Below are 20476 nucleotides of genomic sequence, written 5' to 3' on the forward strand. Positions count from 1 at the left end.
CCCCAGTCACAGAACTGATATGGCACTTTAGAAATCTCACTTTGGCAGCTGTAGAGGATAGATTGGAATGGAGAGAAACTGAAGGCAGGGAGATTGGTTAGAAGTAGTTGAAGAGATAAGTGAAGACAGCCAGAGTTCACTAGGGTTATGATTAAGTGGAGGGAAGGGAATAAAAAGAAGAGATATCATAGAGGTAGAAATGACAAGGAGTAGATATGTGGTATGAGTGAGGGTGAGGAGTGAAGATGACCCAGAGATTGGGAACCTTGGTGACTAGGAGGATGGTTGTTCTTCCTTTGACAATAATAGAGAAGTTTGGAAGAGGGGTGGGTTTGAGAATAAAGATGAATTCTGTTTTAGACATATTGAGTTAGATTTGACTATATCCAGTTTCCAATGTCTAACAGATAGTTGGTGATGCATATCTGGTGCTCAGGAGAAAACCTGGGGCTGGATATATGGATCTGGGGATCATCTGCATAGCCCATTGAACCCACAGGAGTGGATGAAATCACACAGTGAGATATATGTAGAGAAAAGAGGAAATGACCTAGGATACAGCATAGGGAGACACCCAAAACAAATGGGAGAGGAAACGAAGAAAGTCCAGTTAGAAGACTAAGAAGGGAGTGGTCAGACAGGTAGGTGGAGTACTAAGACGCAGAAAGGAAACTGTCCAGGAGGGGAAAATGATCAAAATTCTTAAATACTGGAGAGAGTTTAGGAAGGAAGAGAACTGAGAAAAGACATAAGATCAAGGGTATCCCCCAAGCACCTAGCACAGTCTTTACACACACTTAATAAGTGTGTTGAATTCACTGAACCTAGAGAATATTAAAAAAAAAATTAAGAAAGGTCATAAGGCTGCTCAATTTTGAAACGTTAAATTGTTGTAATAAAAACGGGGCTTTTTTTCATTTTTTTTTTCTTTCTTTTCTTTCTTCCTTTACTACCACCCCTCCTACGGCTCCGTGAGAAAGCTAGCAGTCCGCTTTATTGTACTCCCTTATAATTGACACAGAGTTTAACTTATAGCTAGTACGGGCCAGGGCTCTGCTTTGTCCAATCACCTCCACAGATTTCGGGGAGGGGGCGGGCCCTGCAGCACCACCTCTTCGCTTGGGAAGGGGGCGGGTCTCCATGGCTTTTCGGTCCGCAGCGTTGCGGCTGCCTGGCAGACCTTCGAACCAATGGAAATGAAAGACTTCATTTGAATGACCCAATCCTGGGTGGGGAAGAGGCGGGGTCTTGGCGCCTTATAAAATGAGCGGCCAGGGGCGGAGTAGGGTAGAGGGTGGGTTTTTTGTGTGTCTGTGCTTTTCAGTGTGTTCAGTTGGACCTCGTCCGAGAGCCGCGCTGCTCTCTGTCTGTTCGCCCGTCCGTCCACCCCCGCCCCGGTCCGGCTCCGGCTCCGCCATGACCACCACCACCACCTTCAAGGGCGTCGACCCCAATGGCAGGAATAGCTCCCGGTAAGCGGAGGAGAAGGAGGAAGAGAAGGAGGTTATCCGGGTCGGGGGAGGAGAGGGGAGGGGGCAGAGGCCCGAGGCTCGGACCGCGATCCCCGGAGCCCGGCCCGCTCGGGTCTGCTGGAGGGCGTGGGTGGAGCGGTTGGATGCCTCGCTTGGCCGCCGGCTGCGGCCGTTGGCCGGGGTCCTCTGCTTCTTCCCGAGGCTAGCAGAGTGGTTCCCTCCCTCCCGCGGGATGGAGAAAGGGGGAGCGAGCGCAGGCTCCTTTGTGTGAGGGGCCGAGCAGGCGCTGGCAGCCCCACCCGGCTCACCTGCCGGGACGTGGACGCCAGGGCTCGTGGTCCCCACCCCCTGCCCAAGCCGGGCCGGCCTGGGCTTTGTAGTGGGGGGGGGGGCGGTGGCTTTCTTGGGGAGGAGGTGGGGGGATGCTCGAGACCACCCCCCCGCTCCCAGCCATACGTAGACACTCACACTCAAGTTCAGCCCCTCTCCCAGGCTGAGCTACCTGTCTGTCATGGTCTGCAATAGCCCGGACTCGTGGCCGTTCCGCTGCCCCCTCGCCCTCCACCCCCAGTGCCGAGCTCGGCCCCCCTGCATCCATCCCCTCCTCCTGTTCCGCCACTGCGGGGAGGGTGTTCTAGTGTCTGGGTGTAACCCACTCTGTCCTCGCAGGACTGGATTGGAGAGGCTCGAGAAAGTAAGTAACCTTCCCGGTGACAAAGGAAGGCTCTCCACCCCACCCCACCCCTCCCCTGTCCAAGACCACCTGAGAACCAGGGGCCCTGGAGACCCTCTTCGTGGTCCACCCTTTTGGACATCACCTTTTTATTCCTTCCTCTCCCTGCATTTTCCCCTTAACATTTCTCCGGGGACTTGATCCTCCCGCTTCCCCGTCGCAGTAGCTTCTGCACTTGGGTGGGGCTGGAGGCACATCCATTGTCTCTTCTGTGGCTCCTCCACCTGGGAGGAAGCTCCTCTGCAGGCTGGGAGGCAGAGTTATCCACTCCTCTTTAACTCAACCTTGTGGTTTTGGGGGAAGTGGAGGCTTATTGGTGTCCTGGCTGAAACCCTTTAGGCCCTTAACTTCCTGGAAAGGTTGGTTGGATCCTGGCTTTCTTTAAGGTGTCTACATTGTTTAAGCTTATGGGGTACTGTGGCTTTAAATGTATCCCAGCCAGCTTGAAAGGAGCATGCTCCTCCTGGTTTGGAGGAGGCTTAGCTTCCACTTTGCTTGAATATGTCTCAGTTTTCCCGTTGATCACACAACCAGTACTGTCTTGGCATTGGGGTCCTAGGGAAATGTTACATAGGGAGCCATTTTGTGGGGCGAAGGAGGCAGAGGCATGACAACAGTATTTCATAGGGGCAATGGGAGAGGGGTTAGAGTCTTTGAACAAAAAGCACTCTGAGACACTGGAGTCTTTAAAGGGAGCATCTGGAAATTACATCATTGATGTCACTTTTGAATTCACCTGAAATAAATGTTTATTTTACAATATAAATCAGGTATTGGATTGCTAAGCCTTCTCAGTGGGTAGTGGAGGGAAGGAGAGAATTTGGAACTCAATTTTTAAAAATGAATATTAAAAATAAGTATAAAATCAGGATGGACAAGGTTTAAAAAAAAAACACACCTAATGCCAGTGGTTTATTGGAGAAAGGTGAGCAACATTTATTAGGTGAAACCAAGAAAGTGCTTGCTTGTTGCTTGCCTTGTCATCTTTGAGCTGGAATGTAATTAAACACAAATTAACTTTTTGAAAGGGTAGTTTTAGGAAGGAAACCAAGCCTTGATTTTATATTTCCTTGGAAATGTCTCCTGCTATTTCAGCAACTTTCTGCTTAGCTGCCTGAAACGGTTAGAATGAGATGGAAAAATTTGGAATTTTCAGGTCACCTTTTGGAATTGATATAGTACATATATCACACAGAGGCTCATAAATACTTTTATTTTTCTTTGCAAAACACTTAAGATGTTGAGATTTATTGGAAGTTTTTATTGTCTGATTAGCATTAATTCGCCATGGAGATTATGACTTCTATAATTCATCATGACCCCATGTTATTGTGCTTCACTTTCCCTGTCTTCATTCTATTTCCAGAACTTTCTCGTCTCATCTTTGCCAGATTTGCACGACCTCAAGGGTCCTTAACCTAGGGCCTCAGAAGTTTGTTTTCTAAAAATAACTTTTAACATAATTTGTTTTCTTTGTAAACTGACGTATTTATTTACATCATTCCAAATGCACCAGAAGGGAGGGGCCCAGTGACACAAAAAATTTTAAGAATCCCTGCTCTACATAATTGTTTGGTTTGAGGTTCTCTTCCCCCTCCCTTCCCGCTTAGGTGAAAATAAACTGATTATGATTTTTAAAGAGATAGTTGAAGAGTTTTTTTTCCTCAGAAATTCATTTTGCCACAAATAAATGGGCATAGTCCTAATACTTCCTTAAATGTTTGATCCTAAGTTAGGCATAGTTTGTAATATCCAAGGAGAGAATATATTCTACATTTTAAACAGAAGTTATTTGATAATCTCCTGAACCTTTGTTTAGGGACTTTTCCTACTTGCTGCTGTAAATGTCATCAACAACAGCTTACTCTGTTGTGGGAAGCCACGATGTTGGCAGTTGTAGAAGGAACACAGACCTTTAGGGCGGGACAAAGCTTTTGCTTTTTTAAACTGTTGCTCGACTGAAAAAAAAAAGACAGCAAAACCCCTCAGTGTCTCAATTCTGAATACATTTATCTACAAATAGTTTACCATGCCTTCCTTCTTAATTAAAAGAAGCTTTCCAACCCTGAGAGTGAAGGGAAGGTGGACTAAGGCTAATGGAGGAAAATAATTCAGGTCGCCTAGCTGATAACATCATAGATTTAGAGCTAGTAGAGATCTTAGCAGCTATGTAGCCCAACCTCATTTTGCATATGAGAAAACTGAGGCTGAGGTCCTTTTATTCCAAATCTAGTGCCCTTAATATATGCGTAAGCATGGTCAGTTAGCACTTAGTGCTTTTGTGGCTTACAGAGCGCTTTCCTTAATCAACTGTGTGCAACATCTGTGCAAGTATTATCCCCATTTTATTAATGAGGAAACTGACTCCATTGTGATTGTCCATAGTTCACACAGTTGAGAGTATGGTGTATGTACAGTGGATAAAGTGTTAGACTTGGAGTCTGCTACAGTTAAGCTCAAATATCACAGCTGATAATGTTTAGCTGGAGGAATCCCTTTTATAATCAACAAGCATGTATTAAGTGCCTTCTGTGTGTCAGGTACTAGAGATCAAGAAAAAAAAGATGAAGTAGTCCTGGCCTCAAAGAGCTTATACAGTATTGGAGGATATCTCTCTATATAGAGAGATGTAGAGATAGATATAGATAGATGTGCGCTCGCGCACGCGCGCGCACACACACACACACACACTCACTCACTCACTCTAAATGCAGGGTAATTTGTAGGGACGCTAGCTCCTAGGAGGAATCAGAAGACACATTCCCAAGATGGCACCTGGGGTGATTCTAAAAGGTCAAAGGTGAGGAAGGGAGTATATTCCAGGCATGGTGGAGGTGGGTACAGTTTGGGCAAGGGCTTGGACACAAAATGTGGATTGTTGTGTGTGAAGAACAGTAAGGCCAGTTTGGTTGGAAGGGGATGTGCTTGAAGTGGAACAGTGTTTATGCCTAATAAAGGAGTTTGTATTTGACCCTACCGTTAACAGGTAGCCACTGGAATTCATTGAGCTGGGAAGTGACATGATTAGACTTGTGCTTTAGAAAATGATTTTGGCAGTTTTATGGAACGTGATTGGAAAGAAGAGAGTGTTGAGTCAGGGAGAGCCGTTAGAAGATTACAGCAGTAGTCCAAGTGAGAGGTCGTGAATGTATAGGCAAACAGGATGGTGATTTTGTGATTAGAACAGGACAGTTTCTAGATGGAGTAGAATTGACAAAACTTAGCAAGTGGGGTATGTGGGGCGAGGTGGAGTTAGGGGTCAGGGTTGTGAACCTGAGTTATTGGAAGGAGGAAGATACCCTTAACAGAAATGGGGAAGTTTGCAAGAGCTTTGGGGGGAAGGGGCAAAAGACAAAGTTCTGTTTTGGATGTGTTGGAAATGGGAAATGTCCAGTTAAGTTTTTGGTGATGAAGTAGAGTTCAGGAGGTCTCTAAATCTGGGAATTATCTGTGGAGAGAAGATAATTAAACCCATGGGAGTTGGTGAGTAAACCAAAAGAGCATAGAGAGGAGCCAAGGTAGAGCCTTGGGGTGTAATGAGATTGAAGATATATGTTTAATGAAGCAGCAAAGTAGATTGAGAAGGGGGTGGTCAGGGAGAGAGGAGGAGAATCTGGAGGGCAGTGTCACAAAACCCAGAAAGGAGTTTCCAGGAGGAGAGGGTGGTTAACAATGTCAGATGTTGCAGAGAAGTAAAGAAGGATGAAGAAAAAGTCCATCAGATTTCAGTTGAACTAGGAGGCAATAAGTATAAATAGCTTTTTCTATGAGTTTTACTTTGAAAGAGAGAAGGGAGATGGTCAGATCTAGTGAGGGCTCAGAGGGCAGATTGGGGTCTTTTTATAAATTGTTGGGACAGAACTAATAGGAAGAGATTGATAATTATTAGGAGGATTGTAGGAGGGATGTGATCAGGGATATACTTGTTAAGGGGTTTGGCTTGGCTCTTCAGAGACTGGAGTAAAGGATCGATTTGGGGATGATGTCCAGGACTTTTGAGATGGAGAATTGGATAGAAGTGGGAGTTTATGGTGATTGGCTTCTCTTGGTAAAGTATGAAGGAAGACTCTTCATTGTGAAGGTTGGTGGGGGGATTGGGAGGCTTGAGAAGAGTGATGGAATAGCTGCTAGTGAGGGAGGAGAAGGGGCAGCTCTTGTGAGCTATAGAAAATCAATTGAGGAGTAACAGGGCCTCCTAATCTGGACCAGGGAACTAAGTTGAGCAGGATATAACTGACAAAAAGAATTTTGGCCTCAAGGAGCAAGACCTGGGGCCCAAACAATTAAGGCCCTTCTTCCAGAAACCAAAATGGGGGACCAGTACCCCTAAATGGTAGGTTAGGTGGGGCTTCTTAAACTTTTTCCACTTGTGACACACCTTCAGCACTTCTTAAATTGGGGTCGAGACCCACACTTAAGATGTGCTGGGCTAGAGCAATGGATAATAAGGTGACGCCTGAAAGGAATTTAGAGCTGTAAATTGGGACAGAACTGAGTAATAAGAGGTCATATATGGAATTTGCCTCAATTGTGCGGGGTCTTGCATCCCCAAATTTCGTTGTTCTGTTTTTATATTTGAACTATGTGTTGGACACACAAGAGTGTCTCCCATAAGAGTGGGAGAAATGGGGGGAAGGTTAGCTTCTTACCTATTAGTAATGATGACAGTGAAGAGTTAATCTAAATCTTTCTAATGTAGGGGACCATTTTGTTTACATCCTCTTACAACAGAGAAAATGACTTGAGTTGAATTTTGTTAATTTACTTACTCTTTACATCTGTCATTTGTGGTGGTGGGGAAAACTCTTCCCTTCCGCTCCACCCCCTAAAAAGTAACATTAAACCAAAACGATCTGATACAGCAGCCACAACTGACAAATGCGTAACATTCTGTCCTGTTAGTTTAGGTCACTGCCTCTACTGTGAGGATAGGAAGTTGTTTCTTTTGTTTCCAGGGACCTTCAATGTTTTTAGTAATCTCTTCATTTTTATTACTATAGACGGTCATATAGTTTTCTTTTGGTTCTGCTTATTTCATTGCATTTGTTCACACTTTTCCCTCCGTGTTTCTCTGAAGTCTTCATGTATTGTTCCTTGTTATTTCATTTACATACCATTTTCCTAGCTATTCCCCAATTGATGGGCACACTTAATCTGTTTCCACTTTGCTACCACAAAATATTGAGCCTAAAATTTAAGATGATGTATCTTTGCCAGGAAAACCCCAAATGGGGCCTCAGAGTCAGACATGACCGAAGCGATGATGACCAACAACAAACAAACAAACCAGCAGGATTCTAGAAGGAATCCTGGGTTCTAGGCATATTCATGATACTTCAGAATAATTCTTGGCTTTTGAGCTAAATTGTCTTTGCCTTTGTACCTAGTTGCTAATTTTCATTAGAGGTCATAGGCAAGATTAATGTTACATATAAGTTTGTTAGGTGATGCTGAGATTGAAAATACTGCCTCATTTTCTCCCATAATCTGTGCTTTAATAACTGGTGGGAATTTATTAATATCATTTCCTCATTTGGTTTCTTGGAAAATAGTTATAGGTGGACCACTCTGGAGACTAAAATCTATTCTACTCTAAAATCCATTCTTATAAATCAAAAAACTGGTGGTACAAGCTTCTTTGCAAATGTACTCAACTGTGCCTGGGTAGTTTTAGTTTTCTTTGGTAACTTTAGTGTCGGTTTACCAAGGCTTCCAATAGAGCTTCCATTTGTGATGCAATGTTATTATTCAGAAGTGAGTTTGAACTGTGAGTTCAGTTTTCCTTAGTGCTTCTGTGTGCATTTCCTCCTTGGAAAGTTTTTTAAAAACCCATATTTTGTTTTGTTTTTTAATAATTTTAAGACAGGCTATTGATGAAGTTTTGTTCCTTTACTCTTAGCGTGTTACGTCCTCCAGGTGGTGGATCTAATTTTACTTTGGGCTTTGATGAGCCTACAGAACCACCAGTGAGAAAGAACAAAATGGCATCTAATATTTTTGGAACATCTGAAGAAAATCAACCTTCCTGGGCCAAGTCAGCAGGTATTGCTTACTTGCATGAACTCAGCTTATCTTTTAAAAGTGATATACTCCCCACTTAAACAATCTCCACTGTGTAGTATTCATGGAAAACATTAGACCTTAATCTAGTCAGTAATAAAATAAGAAAGTTTAATTATTTTTTAGTAAAGACACTTTGAATGAATTGATAAGTTTTTCAAGACTGTTTTTTTTATTTTTTTATAATTAATTTATTTTTAGTTTTCAACATTCAGTTGCATAAAATTTTGAGTTTTAAATTTTCTCCCCCTCCCTTTATGAGACTGTTTTGTTAATCCTATAACTGTACTAGCTGGTGTGTTTTTCTTTTTAGTCATTACATTTTTGGATTCTAAGGCTTACTCTTATTTTTAGGGGCTCAGTCTAGTAGGGATAATTCCGAACCATCTGGACTCCAAAGAAGAAACTCTTCTGAAGCTGGTCCTGGAGATTTTTTAGGTCCCAAGGTTAGTATGCCACATTGCGATGCAAAAAGAATGCTTTGGGATTAAAAAAAATAAAGAGTGATAACTAACAGCTATGCAGTGCATTAAGATTTATAAATTGCTTTGCATATCTCACCCCCAACAGCTTCGTATGACACTATCTCTGTGGAAGGAGTAGTCCACAACAAGACAACCAGGACCCTCAGGCTTAGAGGCTGAGCATCTACTTGAATTTCTCTCTTAAACCAAGAATTATGTTTGTTCTCTTGTATTTAATTTAGAGTCATAGACTCTGTCCAACTCACTCACTTTACAGATGAGGAAATTGAGGTCTAGAATGGTGACTTCACCAAAACCTCACACTGAGGTGTGATATTCAGATCTAGTGGCTACCGTTTCGTATGGAATTTGGGGAAAACTAGTTTAATATTTTGGCAAATTATTCCTAATTGTCTGGTCGGGTCTTAACCCTTACTAGACTATCAAAGATACAATGTGCATATTTGTTCTAGATGAACAGTAATGTACACGACAGGAAACAGCTCAAAAAACTGAATCCCTATTCTTTTACTACTTAAAAATTGACAAAAGTATTCAGATCATTGTTGAGGAAGTGGAATTTGGAGGGGCTTCCTCATTGGACTAGATCAATCAACAAGCATTTATTTGGATAACTTCTAAGGTCCTCTTCAATTCTAAGTCTATACTCCTGTAATTCTCAGGGCATTTGGAATTGATATCCTGAATTCTTTCAAGGGATTGGGATAGGTGGGTTTCACATTCTGATGAGTTCAGGGTTTTTAAAAAAAAAACAAACCAAAATCAACCAACCCACAACTAAGGGACTGTGAGCCACAATGTTAACTTGATGCTAAGATTATTCATAGAATTATTGCTTTCACTTTCAGTTTGGTGCTTTTTATTGGTTGAAAGGTAGAAGTTATTTGTCACGCAAATGTACGCAATCATAATGTCTCAGTCTGAAAAAAATAAAAGAGAATTTTTAAGAAGGTTAAAAGGAAAAAAATATATATATATACGTATATATATATATACGTATATATATACATATATATGTATATATATATATACATATATATATATATATATAACTCAGACTACCTCAGCCAATCCTGAACAAGTTAAAAAAGCTTTTGACATAGCTAGATTTTTCTTTACTATGTGTTATTTTGTCTCCTGTGCAAATATAAATTTGTTAGGAGACATTAAAGATAAAAGTCTTAAAACAGGAATTGCCTCTTGAGTTGATTTGTGGATTTCATGATGCAGTTTTTGACAAGAACTGAACTACCAATATCTTTTATTATTCTAGCTAGCTTTCTTTTATGCCAAAGCTCAGTTGGATATTAGATCGAAAAGATTTTTGTAGCCACTGTCTCTGTCAAACAGCCTTTGAGTGAAACAGAACTTGTAAGCCTCTGGCTGCTGGATTGCATCTGTATATGTTGTATCTGTTTTATCAAGTGTTGGATACAAAATCTTATTTTTCCTTTCCTTTCTTTACCTTCGTAGGGAGAAGGTGATGTCCATGGTAAGTACTACTAGTTTCGGCTTTATATATGGTTTTATAACAAATAGAAGGGGTATTGTTTTAGACCAGGTTGTTCTGGAGAAGATGAGGGTGCTGGAATAAGTGAGTATGTTGGGCATGAAACTGGATCCTGCTGTAGTTGATAAGGTGAGTTAAATGTATTAACAGTATCTACAGAGAATGGAAAAGAAAAATGCTAGTCTATTTATTAAGCATCTGCTGTGGACAAGGAACTGTGCTTAGTTGTGCCCAGCATTTTGAGTGACATCTCACATCTTAATCAGCAATGAGATGATTACCTCCTTTCTCTGGGTGAATTTTTGGCATTTGTGGTTTAAAAAGGTTACAATGGAAGCTTTCATTAAAAAAGACGCAACAAACCTCACAAAGGCAAACAAACAAACCAAAAACCCGACAGCCTCCCTTCCGGTCTCAGTGAGAGGGTTCCTGTAGATAACTATAGGTTCATCTGGCTTCTCAAGTTCAGTAAACAATCCTTTAAGGCATAGTATGCATAGGACTTCTGTGATTATTCAGTAAGAAAGAGAATTTTAGTTATTATTTTGTGAATGTTGACATTTAGAGCTTGGGTTCCAGGTACATAAATTGAAAGCTAATTTGACAAGTGTCAAATCTCTGCTTGTGATGAGAGGAATACAAATATCTATCAGTGGTGATCATTTTAAAAATAACTCATCTGTAAGAATGCAGCAGTCTCAGAGTCTGATCCCCACGCCTCTTCTTAGTCCTGAGTCACTGCTATATATTTCTTTCTTACTTTGAGATGGAAACTCCTGGAGAACCAAATAATCATCTGCTCCAGCACAGCTTCTTTGGTAAAGAACCAAGAAGAGACTGTCCTTTTGGTGACTGCTTAGTGGTCTTGACTAAGGAAAAACAATAGACTGCTGTTCTTATAATTGCAATAGTGAGTGCAATAGGCACTTAAATGTTATGATAAACTGAAATACTGCTGTGAGAATTCTCTAGTCCTCATTTAGAACTAATATAGTGGTCTCTCCTTTGGCTGCAGAAGGACAAGTATTTAACTAAATAGTGTAAAATCTAGCCTTTTGAGTCTTATCTTTGAATGTAAAGAAGTTCAGACTTAGATTTCTTTTGATAGGCCCCTTACCCCTTCTATGTAGTTTTTGCTATACAACATAGCAGTACATGATATTTAGTATGACATTGTCCACGCAGGCCTTTGTTACAGATGAGGTTATTATAACTGGCTTTCTGGTGATTGCAGTAACTATACTTCCTTGCAAAGAATCCTAAATTGATCAGTATTAGCCGAAATCAGTGCTATGGTAGAAGTATCTCATAGGGAAGCTCCAGTGGTAGCAGTTGTCATTACTTACATATTAAGACCCATTCAAATAATACATTTCTCTTTTGGCATAATACTTTAAACTCTTTAATACACTGGCTTAGCTAATCTGCAGCATCAAAATAATCATAGTTGACACTTATGTCACACTTAAGGTTTACAGAGTAGGACTAACTTGTGATCCTTCTTAGCTACAGAGCATGGAATGAATAATCTGTGCTTGTATTGACTAAAAAGGGTTTTAGTTATGAAAGCCCTGTTAAATTCCTCACCAGTCTAGCTTTATTTTCCCCCCTAGTTTGCTATTCTTCTCTCCCTGCTTCCTCCTCATAGATAAATTATATGTGGGACTACATGGCAAGTTAGTTTTTTTCCTTTATGCTCATATGGAATGGACTACCTAAATATTCTGAGCCCCTAACTACTTATATTTATATATTTTCCATTTACATCGAGATGTATGTTTGACCGTGCCTGCGAAAATATCTCTTATTATATCTGAACTCTGGGAGTCAAATGGTTAGGGCTACCTTCTTTTCAGAAATTTCTTTTATTACAAACAACTTTAATCATTACATACTTCCCCTATACTGTTTTCCATCCTATGCCTCATTTCTCCCCCCCCCCCAAAAAAAAAGGTCTTGAAGAAATTTTGGTTGAACATGAAAAAAGTGACTCATAATGTTTAAAGTAATAGTCTCTATCTGTGGTCTCTCTTGAGTGATTCAGACATTGCTTTGGCCTTCAAATAGAACAGATGGTTGAGTTTCTTCTAGAGCTAGGATTCAGTGGCCCTTATAATCTCTTCTCAACCTTTCTTTCTCCCACCCCTCCCCCAGGTCTTTATACACACTTATTATTAGTGTGCTAGAGAAGAGAGAGTAAGTAGAATTTCCAGTTGGATAAGTAAACACTTAGATCCCAAAGTTTGTTCCTCAGTCTTATGTGGAACATTGGATCGATCTTTATAAAGACCATGTTCTTCTTTTGATATAAAACAGACTTAAGACTGGGGGAGAGAAATAAGTGATGCATTCCAAAACCGACCTAAGGAAGTGAAAGCCGCCATTGTAGATTGTAGATTGATTCACTGTGCTTCAGATGTATTCATTAACTGTGCAATCCAAACAAACAATGAAGTATTGAACATGAACCAATTAATTCAGACTTTCAGAAGTTCTTTATAGTGCTGAGTGGGTAGGCAATGTCAGATCAACTTGGGCATAACATTTTGAATTGATAAGCTGTCTTACCCTGAAATCATGACTCTTTAAAACATAAATTTAAATTCCAAAAACTTTCCCATTTTGCTTTCCCTCTGAACTGTCTTCTCTTCTGTTGGTTTGTTTAAAAAAAAAAGCTTCCTTGATGCTCTTCTTTCTTTTTGGCATTGCTATTCCTAGACCTACACTCAAATAAAATTTTTTTATCAGTTTTCTTGCTCCTAGCACATACACTTTGTAGCAAGATAACATAGTCATACAAGACAGATCCACATATTTTCCATGTTCAGAAATGTGTGCCTGCCTCATTCTTCACCTCCCTGACCCTCTCAGGTTTCTCTGAGAGGTCACAGGCAAGACTCCTCCCTCCTCCCAAAAAACCCAAGAAAAATAATGGAAGTTAATCTGCATTCAGATTCCATCAGTTCTTTCTTTGGAGGTGGATAGCATTTTTCATCATAAGTCCTTTGAAATTGTCTTGGGTCTTTGTATTACTGAGAATAGCTAAGTCATTCACAGCTGGTCATCTTACAGTATTGCTGTTACTGTGTACAATGTTCTGGTTTTGTTCACTTCACTTTGTATCAATTCGTGTAAGTTTTCGAAGTTTTTCTTAAACCATCCTGCTCGTCATTTCTTATAGCACAATAGTATTCCCTCACAATCCTATGTTACAACTTGCTCAGCTGTTCCCCAATTAATGGGCACCTCATCAGTTTCCAGTTCTTTGCCACCACAAAAAGAGCTGCTATAAATATTTTTATCTCTTTGGAATACAGATCTCGTAGTGATATTGCTGAGTCTAAGGGTCTGTAGTTTTATAGCCCTTTTGGTGTAGTTCCAAATTGTTCTCTAGAATGGTTGGTTCACAATAGTACCAAGAGTACACTAGTGTCCCTAGTTCCTACAGCCCCTCCAACATTTGTCATATTCTTTTTCTGTCCTATTAGCCAATCTGATAGGTTTCAAGTGGTACCTCAGTTGTTTTAATTTGTGTTTTTCTAAACCAGTAGTGATTTAGAGCACTATTTTATTTTTTTAGTAGGAGCGTGCTTTAATGTCCAATTTCTTAAGTAGAGTTTGTAGGGAAACTATTTTCCCCACATTGATAAGAAGAGGTAAGTTTTTATTAGGTACTCCTTTCAAAGCAATATTGTTAAGTAAATACTCTTTTACCAGATAATTTAAATACAAACTACATGTATACTTTTTACTGTGAGTTTCCTGGCTAAATTAAGGCATTAATCCTGATTATAAGTGACTTGATACACTTTGCATTTGGAAAGCTTTTCTGTACCCTTTGGGGTGGGGCAGGACTGCAGATCCTCCTTGCCCTGACACTCACCAAGAAGCAGGGTGCCTTTGGAGAAACTACCCAGCTGCCCTGTAGCTGATTTATCATTTCCATAAAATGAGGACATATATGATGATCTCCTGAGGTCCTTAACAGCTCTGACTAGAAACCATTCTCCTTTTATACTTATTGTACTTCTAACTACATTCTACTCATAACTACTTAATTCATTTGATTAAGTTTTATTGGACTTTTGTGTGCACATTTTTTAAAGGCATGTTTCTACTGAAGCAGAGCAAAACTTGTACTGATGCCTCTGTATTTTATACCTTGCAGTGATGTGTGCCTATTCTTGAATTTTAGCGGGAAAATTTGTCCACAATTTTGGGAGAGACTTCACCCAGAAAGATACAGTGAAGAAGTCTTAGACCTATTTTATATCTTTAAGACTTTCTTTATTCTTTTCATGGTTGTCTTGATTTGTGGACATGAGCTGAATTAGTCTGTTTTGACTTTACAATTTGTTTTATACAATAATGAGTTACTATGGTTAACATCTTTCAAAATCACTTAGGGTGTAAAACTAAAGTATGTATAATTGAACCGTGAAATCAGCCTTTGTTGGAGTGAAAAATTAAAAAGCATATTGTATACTGTAGTAATTTCTAACACTTCTGAGTTCATTTAGCTATTTTTAAAAAACCAAAACACCCCAGTAAAGATCATCCCTGTATGCGGAAATGAGGGTTTGGGTTTTTTTTAGACCATTCTCTGTGTATAGTGGAACGAATTTCTATCACAGGTGATTGTTTCTTTAAGGACAGCTGCTAATTGGGATAACCAAACCACCCATTTAACTTCCTGATCCTAAGCAAATGTCTAAACTTGGAAAACATCAGTTCCAAAGGACTTACATTATGAAATTCAAAGGCTAGTAGAAATGGGAGTGGAGTTTGTATTGTCAAACAGAGGGGTGGGGAACCTGTGGCCCTTTGACTGAATCCAAATGTCACAGAACAAATTGTGAAGTCAGCAGGCCACAGTTGAGGACCTAGAGGGCCGAATGTGGCCTCGAGGCCAAAGGTTCCCCCACCCCAGTCTAACACTTATGCATCCAAAGTGATATTTTTTCAAGGGGACAAAAAGGGGAGGTCTGGAAAGTAGAAAAGGAAGACTGTCTAACTTGATTTTTTTATCATGCTAGAAAATATGGAGGCAGACTTACAAGTTGACCTGGGACAGAATGAAGAGAAATCTGTGCCTGCTGCACCTGTCCCCAGCCCAGTTGCATCAGCACCAGCACCATCCAGAAGAAATCCACCTGGTGGCAAGTCCAGCTTAGTCCTTGGTTAAATATGACTTTTTTTCCTCCCCTCCATGCTTGTGAACTGCACAACTTGAGCCTGACTGTACATCTCTTTAAAATTTCTTTCATTAAAAAAGCACTTTATGTACTACTGCCTTTTTTTTTTTTAAAGAACAAGTAATTCCCCATTTGTCCAGGTCCGCAGGCCATGGCATGAGTGTTCTCTATAGTAGATTGCTGAGGGAACATTCTATGAAGCTTAGTGATGTGTTTTCAAGAACTAAAAACTCAGTTCTAAATGTGTTAGAGAGTTTTTTGTACCTAGGTGGTTTTTTAAACTCCATTCTTGATCAACCTTACTGATCAATTTCGGCTCAATAAACCCATGTATACAGTCTGAAGGTACAGTTCTTCTCAGGCCCCCGAAACACAAAGTTGACTTCATCCGAGACTGTCTCTTTGGTTTCAATCTAATTTATCCTGTAAATATCCTTTGCTACAAGCATCCACACTTTTCTGTGCCATACAAACCTGTAAAGAACCCTGGGCCTCATATGCCTTGCTGACTGGAAAGCAGAGAAACCGTCTTTAGATTTTGAATATAGGAATTAAACCAGATGTAAAATTGATGTCTGACAAGCTGAGCCTAAGACTGGGGAAGGAGCTGAGTGTCCAATTGAATTTAACTGGATTCAGAAACAGTAGAGCAAGGGGAGTGAATCATACAGAAAGTGAATATTCATCAAGGAATACCTGCAGGGGTATTTTTCCTACAAAATGACTCAGTGCTGTGTGCATGATCATGCTGGTGCTTGACCATGAAGTGAAAGTCTCATCTTTAAAATGTGTTGTAATTTCATTAATCTGGGCTGTTTAAAGTAAACAACAGAGAAGTTTTGAAGTGTTGTGTCCTGTGTTTGTTTTTTTGGGGGCAGGGGAGGAGATTTTTACTCTTCTGTATGTGTGGGTTTTTTCCTTGAACCAATGAATTGTTCGTTTCTTTATTCAGTTATTTTTACAACTTACACTTGGGTTTGCCTCCTTGGTTTTAACTTTTTTAAGCTCAATAAATGGCAGACTTAAAAAACAAGTAAAGATTTGCTATCTCCAGAAATGAGACAATGTGGACAGTGTAGATAATACTTGGCTAGTGGAATCCAATGGCCTCAAGTGCTTCCTTCCTAAAACATCAGACCTGCTGGACAGACATTCTCTTGATATCAGTGTGCCACATTGATGACTATAGTTGAAGGCCAGAAAGTAGAGAAACAAAAGGCTTGGGCTATTCAAAGGCTGGATCATTCTGTTAACCCCTGAATGATGGAGAGTGATTAGAATTAAGGTCTAATAAAATGATGTCTGTAGAAACTGGCTGGTCTTAATTTGGTCCACAAGACTACCATTAAGAAAGGAAGAGAGAGAAGAGGAGAGGAAATGAAGGCTATGCTGTTAGCATTAGGGTGGAGTAGGTTTCAAAGTGGATAAAATGCCAGACCTGGAGTCAGGAAGACCTGAGTTCAAATCCAACTTCAGACACTAGCTGTGTGACCCTGGTGAGATCACATAACCTTGTTTGCCTCAGTTTCCTCATCTGTAATATGGCATATCACTCCAGTATCTTTGCCAGGAAAATTGTAAATGGAGTCACAAAGTTGTACACAACTGAACGACTAAATTTTTATGTGGCTTGAAGGTAGCTAGATAAGCCACCCAAATTTTATTTTAGCACAGGAAACTATCTTTAAGAATTTAGGACCTATGCTTATTCTTGGCTCTAGGGTTCTCACACCTTGCCTGAAGAATGCTTATTTGGAAGAATGTCTTGTCAGGTACTGACCATACTTCCTTTCTTGCAACCACTGCAAAACATTTTATTTGCTAAACAATGTGAAACTCCCAATTTTCACCTTTTGTATCCACCTTTAACCAAATCAGACTTGTTAGCTTACATTTTACGAAACTGGTAATAGATTAATTCTTAAGCATGCAAAAATGTGATGTCTCTGATCCTAAAAAGGACTCTGCTGTAAAAGAATGCATCAAGGGTCCCCCTCCCTACCTCTATCCTCCCAAACATTTAGGGGAGGGCTAATTTCTGGGGAGACTTTAAGGGCATTACAGTCTGGTAACCTCTCTGCTTTACCTTTGGCTTCTGCCTCCTACTTAGAAACACAGAAAACTATATTTGGGAGTAATAGGAAATAATTAACAGAGAGAAGCCCTAGAGTTAGGAAGGGTTGTAGAAGGCTTCCTGTGGAAGATGGAGATTTTATTTGGGACTTAAAGGAAACCAAGGAGGTCAGTAATCAGAGGAGACAGAGCATTCCAGGAATGGAGGAGAATCAGAAAATGCCCAGAGGTGAGAGAGGCCAGGGTCACTGATTTGAAGAGTTCTGAATCCTCTTCCCTCCCCCACCCATTGAGAAGGCAAGAAAAACAAAACCCACTACATGTATGCATAATCACGTAAAACAGATTCCCACATTAGTCATGTTCTGCTCCCTGCCTGGCCGCCAAAAAAAAAAACACCAAAATATATTTCAATTTGCACTCGAGACCATCCACTCCCAGTCTGGAGGCTGACAGTATCATGAGCCCTTTGGAATGCTTTAGGGATGAGCAAACAACCCAGCAGTTGTCAGATGGGGGTCCTCATTCCCTATCTTTGCCAGGGTTCTTGCCATTGTACCACAATTTAAGGAATAGACGATTCTCTTAATCCCCGCTTACGTAAAAAGGAAGGTGGCTTTCCAAGATGGGCCTGGTGCAGTGTCTATGCCAGGTAGGGGGCTGGACAGAGATCCTGGACCTTTTTGTTGTTCAGTCCTATCTGACTCTTCGTGATCCCATTTGGGGTTTTCTTGGCAGAGAGACTGGAATGGTTTGCCATTTCCTTCTCCAGCTCATTTTACAGATGAGGAAACTGAGGGAAAAGGGTTAAGTGACTTGCCAAGGGTCACACAGCTAGTAAGTGTCTGCAGTCGGATTTGAACTCTTCCTGACTCCAAACCCAGTGCTCTAACCATTGGGCCACCTAATTAAACGTTTAAACAGATTAATTGCCACTTTCCCCGCGGTTCCCCAAATTAGAAGGTGCCCTGCCGCCGGGACTGATGGGGATGCCCTGATGGGGTTGTCCTGCCAATTAGTCTCTCATTAGCCGCCCCCCGAGATGTGGTTACCTTAGATTAGAATAATTTAGACGCATGTCCCTGGGCGGCCCCAGGACGCTACAGGAGGGAGTGCCTCGGCGAGCGGAGCTCCAGGTTACCGCCCCTCCGTGCCCCGCCCCGTCTCCGATCGCCGCAGCTGCCCGCGCTGCCGCGGCTGCTGTTCGGTGGTTTCCCCGCTGTCAGGGCCATGGAGAGGAATAGACCACGTGCGTTGAGGGTCCTGGTGGACATGGACTGTGTGTTGGCCGACTTTGAGGGCGGCCTCCTGCGAGGCTTCCGTCTCCGCTTCCCCCAGGACCCTTACGTGGCCCTAGAGGATCGGAGAGGCTTCTCGGCCCGGGACCAGTACAGAGCCCTGCGGCCCGACCTCGCGGTAAGGCCGGCCCCGAGCCTAGGGAAACCCTGGCGGGCTCACAGCACCTCCCTCCTTCCCTCCCTCTCCTAGGTAGGATGGCCCGGACTGAGCGCTGGGCACTAAGGAGTCAGCTCTTCCAAAGCTGCACCTTGCCCTCCTTTGGCCCTGACCTCAGCGGATCTTTGAGAAACTCCGGGACGAGGCATTCCTTTAGCAGGACCACCTCCCCTGGAGAGAGAGCCCAGGCTGGGTGAGGAGGGTGAGCTGCAACGTTGTGTCTTTCAGGACAAAGTGGCAAGTGTTTATGAAGCCCCCGGGTTTTTCCTAGAGCTGGAGCCCATCCCTGGAGCCTTGGAAGCCTTGCAGGAAATGAAATGCATGAAGGAGTAAGGAAGTGTGTGGGGAGGTGGAGGGAGCAAGGGAGAGGGAGTATTGAGACGGAACCAATTGTTGGGGCCCCAATTTCTCAGCAGGGTCTGTTTATTTTGCAGTACTGAAGTCTTCATTTGCACAAGCCCACTGCAGAACTACAAGTACTGCGCTACTGAGAAGGTTGGACTTTGTTGGGTTAGCGTGTTTTAGAACTCAGAGGCTCATATAATGGGTGGGTGGATGAACCTAGTTTTCTACATAAAACGAAACACCAAACATCTCTCCCTAAGAAATCCAGAAAACACCGAGCATATGGATATCTTGGGTAGGGAGGAATGGGTAGGAGGATAGGGGTAGGAGAAGGGATTGTGCACTGTATGGATGTGTAGGCACAAAGCTTTTCCAGTTGGGCTGCTGGCCAGTTTTCTCTGGAAATTTGGCAAAACTACCAAGTCACCCATTCCACTGCCTTGGCGCCCTGGCTCACTGGAAGGAAGTCAAAGCTGAGTGTCAGAATGTGGCTGACTGGCCTACTCCTCTCCATTACAACAGTACCACTGGGTGGACAAGTACCTGGGTCCCGAGTTTGTGGAACGAATGATCCTGACCAGGGATAAGACCATAGTGTCCGGGGACCTGCTCATTGATGACAAGGACACTATTCAAGGTTGGGACACGTTCCTTAGAATTTTTTAATTTGCGGGTTTACCTGCCAGAACCAGAGAGGGAACTTTTTTGTTGGCTGTTGTTAAAATACTGTGTGATTCCAGTTACTTTCCTGTGCCCTGCCCCAGGCCACGAGGAGAACCCAAGCTGGGAGCACATCTTGTTTACTTGTTGCCACAACAAACACCTGGACCCTCTCCCCTCCAAAAGAAGGCTTCATTCCTGGAGTGACAACTGGAGAGCCATCTTAGATAGTAAGCGGAAAATAAGACAAGAACAGGATTGAAAGAGCATCCATCTGCAGTAGGAACAAATGGAGCTCTGTAAGCCACACCAGCCCCTGTAGGATAGAGTGACTTCCAACAAGAGGGGAGGGAAGCTGAAATAGGCCAGGGAACAGATCTGTAGTCCAGGGGGAACCTCCCCAACTATCGAATATCTCCAGAAAGAACTGTACCAGTATCACAGTAACAACATGGGACTTTGGGTCGCATGTTATTAATAAAAAATTT

At 41.9% G+C, this 20476-nt stretch overlaps 2 protein-coding genes across 2 annotated transcripts; both read left to right on the forward strand.

Moving 5' to 3' along the window:
* Positions 1 to 1074: 1074 nt before the first annotated feature.
* On the forward strand, positions 1075 to 16299 carry JPT1 (Jupiter microtubule associated homolog 1). Its single transcript, XM_036758150.1, has 5 exons — positions 1075 to 1472; positions 8105 to 8247; positions 8620 to 8711; positions 10224 to 10242; positions 15297 to 16299. Exons 1-5 carry the CDS (start codon positions 1264 to 1266, stop codon positions 15443 to 15445), a joined length of 612 nt encoding a protein of 203 aa, XP_036614045.1. The 5' UTR covers positions 1075 to 1263; the 3' UTR covers positions 15446 to 16299.
* A 2420-nt stretch (positions 16300 to 18719) lies between these two features.
* On the forward strand, positions 18720 to 20476 carry NT5C (5', 3'-nucleotidase, cytosolic). The gene is made up of 5 exons (XM_036756940.1): positions 18720 to 18944; positions 19212 to 19312; positions 19418 to 19478; positions 19851 to 19965; positions 20093 to 20476. The coding sequence occupies exons 1-5, from the start codon at positions 18759 to 18761 to the stop codon at positions 20248 to 20250; spliced, it is 621 nt and encodes a 206-aa protein (XP_036612835.1). The 5' UTR covers positions 18720 to 18758; the 3' UTR covers positions 20251 to 20476.

This window comes from Trichosurus vulpecula, chromosome 4 (assembly GCF_011100635.1).
Source record: "Trichosurus vulpecula isolate mTriVul1 chromosome 4, mTriVul1.pri, whole genome shotgun sequence".
Lineage (NCBI taxonomy): Eukaryota > Metazoa > Chordata > Mammalia > Diprotodontia > Phalangeridae > Trichosurus > Trichosurus vulpecula.